Source organism: Melanerpes formicivorus, unplaced genomic scaffold, assembly GCF_026170545.1.
Source record: "Melanerpes formicivorus ecotype bairdi unplaced genomic scaffold, bMelFor1.0.p_v2 SCAF_157, whole genome shotgun sequence".
Classification (NCBI taxonomy): Eukaryota; Metazoa; Chordata; class Aves; order Piciformes; family Picidae; genus Melanerpes; species Melanerpes formicivorus.
In genome coordinates, this window is record NW_027142509.1 from 261272 (window position 1) to 268663 (window position 7392).

At 50.6% G+C, this 7392-nt stretch overlaps 1 protein-coding gene across 2 annotated transcripts in view; it reads left to right on the top strand.

Moving 5' to 3' along the window:
- Positions 1-3826, top strand: part of INTS7 (integrator complex subunit 7) — a 41079-nt gene extending 37253 nt beyond the window's left edge. Inside the window, exon 20 of one of the 2 annotated variants that reach the window (XM_068168742.1) lies at positions 1333-3826. In XM_068168742.1, the coding sequence (XP_068024843.1) occupies positions 1333-1620 (288 nt within the window). In that variant the 3' untranslated portion in view covers positions 1621-3826. The remainder of the gene's footprint in view (positions 1-1332) is intronic. The other variant, XM_068168743.1, reaches the window with a different exon arrangement.
- Positions 3827-7392: the final 3566 nt, after the last annotated feature.

A 7392-nucleotide genomic window follows, 5' to 3' on the forward strand; every position in this document is an offset into this window, starting at 1 on the left:
CCTCCAGCCTGAATCTCCCCACCTCCAGCTTCATTCCATTCCCCCTACTCCTATCACTACCTGAGATCCTGAGCAGTCCCTCCCCAGCCTTCCTGTAGGCTCCCTTCAGATACTGGAAGGCCACAATAAGGACTCCTCAGAGCCTTCTCTTCTCCAGGCTGAACAGCCCCAACTCCTTCAGTCTGTCCTCACAGGAGAGGTGCTCCAGCCCTCTGCTCATCCTTGTGGCCCTTCTCTGGACACCTTCCAGCACCTCCACATCCCTCTTGCGATAGGGGCTCCAGACCTGGAGGCAGTACTCCAGGTGGGGTCTCAGCAGAGCTGAGCAGAGGGGGAGAATCACCTCCCTTGCCCTGCTGGCCACACTTCTCCTGATGCAGCCCAGGATTTGATTGGCTTTCTGGGCTGCAAGTGCACACTGAGAGCTCCTGGTGAGCTTCTCCTCCCCCAGCACCCCCAAGTCTCTCTCCTCAGGGCTGCTTTCCAGCCAGTCCCTGCCCAGCCTGGATTTGTGCCTGGGATTGCCTCAACCCAGATGCAGGACCCTGCCCTTGGTCTTGTTGAACCTCCTGAGGTTGGCTTGTGCCCACCTCTCCAGCCTGTCCAGGTCCCTCTGGATGGCTTCCCTTCCCTCCAGCTGTCTGCTGCACCACACAGCTTGGTGTCATCAGCAAACCTGCTGAGGGTGCACTCAATGCCACTGTCCATGGCACCCACAAAGATGTTGAACAAGCCTGGTCCCAGGACTGATCCCTGAGGGACTCCACTTGTCCCTGGCCTCCACTGGGACATGGAGCCATTGACAGCCACTCTTTGGGTGCAGCCATCAAGCCAGTTCCTTATCCATCCAGTGGTCACCCATCCAGCCCATGTGTCACCAGCCTGGAGACCAGGATGTGGTGTGGGACAGTGTCGAAGGCTTTGCTCAGCTCCAGGCAAATGACAGCAGTTGCTCTCCCCTCAGCTATTAATGTTGTCACCTGCTCATAGAAGGCCACCAGGTTGGTCAGGCAGGGTGGGGTGAGGGTGGGAAAGTGTAGGGGGGGAAGCCAATTGCTTCTGAAAGAACAACAGGACTGGGAAGTGTGTAATGGTTGTCTTGTTTTCATTAGTCTGGAAAATTGGGACCTCAGGGAGACAGTCTGGTTAGCTGCCTTGCTTCCTGGGTAGTGTATAAAAAGCAACTCTGCCACTGAAGCTTGGGAAGCTGGCTCAAACATGCTGATGCACAGGGCAGACTTTTTTCTTCTTCTCTCCTTGAAACAGAGAGCAGAAACCTTTGTTGTAACAGGCTTACCTCAAATGGCATTCTACCCTTCCATGTATCCTCAGATCCCCATCGACAACATGAGCAACGAAATGGAGCAGCGGGTGGAACCGCACAACGACTACTTCAGCACTCAGTTCCTGCTGAACTGTGTGATCCTGGGCACCCACAACATCACAGTGGAGTCCTCTGTGATAGATTCCAATGGTATTGTCTGGAAAACTGGGCCTAAAACGACTATTTTTGTGAAGTCTCTGGAGGATCCCTACTCCCAGCAGGTTCGGCTGCAGCAGCAGCAGGGGCAGGCGCCGTCGCAGCAGCAGCAGCAGCGGACAGCGTACTCTCGCTTTTAGTTCCCAGGGGTGACCTGATCTTGATCAAGGGTCTTACACTTGGTGGGGTTTTTTTCCCCCCCTTGGAAACCTTTTTTTTCTGAAAGAGCCACCACTTCAGCTTTCTCCTAGAAAGTCTGATGCCAGCTTGTGGAGTTTGCCATTCCCTGGCAGAGGCAGCTGTTTGAATTTGGAGCTGTGTTTTCAATGGAACTTCTGCCTGAGCACTTCTGTGCACAAACCTCTTGCAGCAGGCCTCACAAACTTGGCTGGCAGAGGACCCTCAGAGCTCTCTGACTAGGCCTTTTCTGTGCCTTCTTTTTGTTGAAGCACATAGTTTTTAATGCTAGGCTTACTGGACATGGGTAAACACTGTGGCTAGCTAGGCAGAACCAAGTGTAATGCTAACTCTGTGTCTTCTGATGTGAAGGCGCTGTCAGGAACACCCAGAGGCTCCTTTGGTTGGTGGGTGTTTTGACACTGTAATGGCAGCTCACAGCATTTGGCTGGGTTGTGTGTGTTCCTGCAATTCCCCAGCACCACCTCATGCATGAAACTGAAAGGAAAAGTGACACCTCCCTTCTCATCCCCACTTACTGGAGAGGGAGGAGACTGCTCCAGGGAGTCTGGCAGGAGGCAGAACTTCTGCAGGCAGGAACAATAACTGGCTCTTGGATGCTGTAGGGAAGATTACTGTTGTTGTTTTTAAGCCCTAGTGTATCTGTGTTTTGGAAGGCTTTGGTTTTGTTGGGCTTCTGTTGTTTAAGAGGGAGACTGACCTGCAAGTTGCCATTTGTTGTAAGTGCCTTCTTTAACAAAAAGGAAAGGAAGGAATTTTATTTCCCAAGGCTGTGTAAACTTGTGTACTCTGTCACCAATTTAGTAGTGTTAAATGTTACTTTTACTTGAAGTGGAATGTTGCCACGTGGCAGTTCAGGCTGGGTGCCTCCTGTTCCTGCCAGGTAAGTGACATCTCCAGTGTCCTGAGGGTCCAGCCCGGGAGGTGGACACAGCAAACAGCCTGTTTCATACCCATAATATCCTGCTCCCTATAAATCCATCTGCAAAGTCTCTCTCTTCCTCTTTCTTCCCTCTCTGCTCCCATGGGAGATGCTCCCTATGAGGTAATGCTGGGGGAGTACCTCAAGGCCTCTTAGGCCTGGCTGTGCCTAATGCCAGGAGGAGAAGTGGGGAGGCAGTCTCAGACCTGGCCAGCTGAGACCAGCCTAGCAGTTGGGGGCAGGGGGAAGAAAGAGCCCTGGGGGCTTTGGGTGTACCCTCAGGTGGGGAGATGGGAAATGTTGGGGACCTTTGGGTGTACTGGAAGGGACTCTGTGTGCTTTGGGGCATCTTTGTCACTGTGCTTTGTAGCTTCTGTAAAACACTTCCTGCTTTCCATTTAAACTTCCATCACTTCTGCAATCCATTTGTGTGATGAGTGTCATTCTTTTGCCCCTTTCTTGGGGCAAGTGAGGATCTGCCTGGCTTCAAACCAGGACATGCCTACACTAGAAACAGATTCAAAACGATTTTCAAAGTATGCTGCTCCATCCCTGGTTTTCCTGCCTCCCCTGAGACTCTCAGGCAGTAGCTCATGTGACGTGGCCTTCACCTGCTCCTTACCAATAATCTCTGCTCATCACACTGCAGGGAAGCAGATTCAGGTACCCCTGTGAATGTGGAGGAGCAAAGATGGCTTCTTGAGTACTTCAGTTTGTAAATGGTTTAATCCCCCTCATTTGAGCAGAGATTGTAACTGCTCTTCTCTCAGTGAAACGATGCTGTTACTCCTTAAGGTTGATTCCACTGTTCCAGCTGACTGGACCTTGCAGGTCCTGCTTGCTTTATGGGCAGAGAATCTCATGAGTTTTCTGAGTCTGGATTTCTTTGGCATAGCTGGATGAAGAAGTGTTTCCACTGCTTTCCCATAACAGTTGCTTAAGAAAGCAACTTTCTTCCTCTTGGCTTGAGAGTAATAAAGCAAACAGCCAGAAATGTCGAAGTGCTCATGGTAGACTTCACAATATCTTGAGCAGACAATGGAGATGCAGTCCTGAAAGAAGACTCACAAAACAGGGGGGAGAAATTCAACACCCTCCTTCTTAAATCTGATTTCTGTTTGGTTTCCTGCCCTTCAAGCTGGCTGAGGAAAGTAGTTTCTGTCCCCACTCCCGTGGTTCCATACTTAGTGCTGTGTGGGTATGCATACAGCTATGTATGGATAGAAGGGATTAGAATAAACCAGCTTGGAAGAGACCTTCAAGATAGTGTCCAATCTATCAACCAACACCACCTAATCAACTGACCCATGGCACCAAGCATCCCATCAAGTCTCCTTCTGAACACCTCCAGGGATGGTGACTCCACCACCTCCCTGGGCAGCACATTCCAAAGGGCAATCACTCTCTCTGTGTAGAACTTCCTCCTGACCTCCAGCCTAAACCTCCTCTGGCACAGCTTGAGACTGTCCCCTCTTGTTCTGGTGCTGGTTGCTAGAGAGAAGAGACCAGCCCTTGCCTGTCTACAACCTCCCTTAAGGTAGTGGTAGAGAGCAATAAGGTGACCCCTGAGTCTCCTCTTCTCCAGCCTAAGCAACCCCAGCTCCCTCAGCCTCTCCTCACAGGGCTGTGCTCCAAACCCCTCACCTTCTCTGGACACGCTCCAGCAAGTCAACATCCTGCCTAAACTGAGGGGCCCAGAACTGGACATACACACAGCTATAGCTACATACAGTGTTACAGTCCAGAAAGAAATCACAGAATCAATAAGGTTGGAAAAGACCTCAAAGATCATCGAGTCCAACCTGTCACCCAACACCTCATGACTAACTAAACCATGGCACCAAGTGCCACATCCAATCCCCTCTTGAACACCTCCAGTGATGGTGACTCCACCACCTCCCTGGGCAGCACATTCCAATGGCCAATCTCTCTTGCTGGGAAGAACTACTTCCTCACCTCCAGCCTAAACCTCCCCTGGTGCAGCTAGAGACTGTGTCCTCTTGTTCTGGTGCTGGTTGCCTGGGAGAAGAGACCAACCCCCACCTGGCTACAACCACCTTCCAGGTAGTTGTAGAGAGCAATGAGGTCACCCCTGAGCCTCCTCCAGGCTAAGCAACCCCAGCTCCCTCAGCCTCTCCTCACAGGGCTGTGCTCAAGGCCTCTCCCCAGCCTTGTTGCCCTTCTCTGGACACCTTCAAGTGTCTCAATGTCCTTCTTAAACTGAGGGGCCCAGAACTGGACACAGGACTCAAGCTGTGGCCTAACCAGTGCAGTGTACAGGGGCAGAATGGCCTCCCTGCTCCTGCTGGCCACACTATTCCTAATGCAGGCCAGGATGCCATTGGCCTTCTTGGCCACCTGGGCACACTGCTGGCTCATATTCAGGTGGCTGTCAATCAGCACCGCCTGCTTAATGAATATGTTTCTGTTAAGGACAAATAGGTTGCTGGCAGCCTGTTCTGATGGCATTGCAAAACAAGTGGAAAATGAAAGAGTTTCCCATTGCAGGGCAGACTTTTCTTGTAAGTCACATGGTGTTCATGTGTGTAGATAAAACTGAGAAGCACTGTAGGGAAAAAAATACTTATCCAGGGGAAGCCCTGACTTGACCTGAGACTTAATTCTCTGTGAGCCAGTAAGGTTAACTCTCCTGCAGCTGAAAAAAGGTTGGTCCTGCTCCAAACAAGTTTGTCTACCTGGTGTGAGAAGCCTCTAGAGCTGCAGGAACTTACATCAGTGTTGGAGCCAGGGAAATAATTGTAGTCTGAAAATCTGACTGTAGGTAAGGGAGTGGGGTGAGGGGAAGTGAATGGGGAGATGGCAAACAGTATTGATTGGAAATCAGCTTGTGTAGGAAGAAAAGACTAGACTAGAATAGAATAGACCAGGTTGGAAGAGACCTTCAAGATCATCACGTCCAACCTTTCACCCAACACCACCTAATCAACTAACCCATGGCACCAAGCACCCCATCAAGTCTCCTCCTGAACACCTCCAGTGATGGTGACTCCACCACCTCCCTGGGCAGCCCATTCCAATGGGCAATCACTCTCTCTGTATAGAACTTCTTCCTAACATCCAACCTAAACCTCCCCTGGTGCAGCCTGAGACTGTGTCCTCTTGTTCTGGTGCTGCCTGCATGGGAGAAGAGACCAACCCCTTCCTGGCTACAACCTCCCTTCAGGTAGTTGTAGAGAGCAAGAAGGTCACCCCTGAGTCTCCTCTTCTCCAGGCTAAGCAACCCCAGCTCCCTCAGCCTCTCCTCACAGGGCTGTGCTCCAAACCCCTCACCAACTTTGTTGCCCTTCTCTGGACTTGTTCCAGCAAGTCAACCTCCTTCCTAAACTGAGTGGCCCAGAACTGGACACAGGACTCAAGGTGTGGCCTAACCAGTGCAGTGTACAGGGGCAGAATGACCTCCCTGCTCCTGCTGGCCACACTGTTCCTGATGCAGGCCAGGATGCCATTGGCCTTCTTGGCCACCTGGGCACACTGCAGGCTCATGTTCAGCCTACCATCAACCAGTACCCCCAAGTCCCTCTCTGCCTGGCTGCTCTCAGCCACTCTGACCCCAGCCTGTAGCACTGCATGGGGTTGCTGTGGCCAATGTGCAGAACCTGGATGTGTTAGGCAGCTTGATAGGGAAGTTCCTGAATTTCTAACAACTTCTGAAAGCTTTTTTTTCATGCTGGCTGATTGGCAGGTTTGTTGTGTGTGCTGATCAGGAAAGACCCAGGATCTGTTACTGCATTGTCCCTTTGCATGAGCAGGGTGATCTACATTGCATGGGACTTGTGGTGAGGTCATTCTCCTGGTGTTCAATTTGTTTTAAGCCACAGTGGAGTTTTATTCCTAAGACAGTGTGAAAAAACACTTGGCCCACAGGAATTGAGATTTTCTCTGACTATTGAAGTGCCTAAAGAGAAGTGAGGAAGCATTTCAGTTACAGCAGTTTGCAGCAAGCTGCTGTTGGAGCTATCAGTAATGGATGCAATCCCTGGCTAGCAATAGAAGCAGAGAGATTATTGCTTGAATCCTGTGCTCTGTTTCTGGTGCATGTAGTTGAAGATGTCCAACAGAGAATCCAGAAAATAGTTCTATGATGATCTCTGAGGTCTTTTCCAACCTTATTGATTCTATGATTCTATGATAGGGGCCCAGCAAGTGATGTGATTCTGCCACTGCACTCTGCTCTGCTGAGACCTCATGTGGAGTACAGTTTCCCCTGACCTCATGTGGAGTACTGTGTCCACTTGAGACCCCCAACACACAAGGGATATAACCTGCTAGAGCATAGAATAGAATCATAGAATCAATAAGGTTGGAAAAGACCTCAAGGATCATCAAGTCCAACCTGTCACCCAACACCTCATGACTACTAAGCCATGGCACCAAGTGCCACATCCAATCCCCTCTTGAACACCTCCAGGGATGGTGACTCCACCACCTCCCTGGGCAGCACGTGCCAATGGCTAACAACTCTCTCTGGGAAGAACTTTCTCCTCACCTTGAGTCTAAACTTCCCCTGGTCCAGAGGAGGTTCACAAAGGTGATCAGAGGGCTGGAGCACCTCTCCTGCAAAGACAGGCTGAAGGAATCAGGCTGTTCAGCCTGAAGAAGGCTCTGGGGAGACCTCAAAACTATGTTTCAATATCTGAAGGGGACCTACAGGAAGGTTGGGCAGGGATTGCTTAGAAGGGCTTGTAGAATTAGAATCATAGAATCAATAAGGTTGGAAAAGACATCAAAGATCATCAAGTCCAACCTGTCACCCAACACCTCATGACTAACT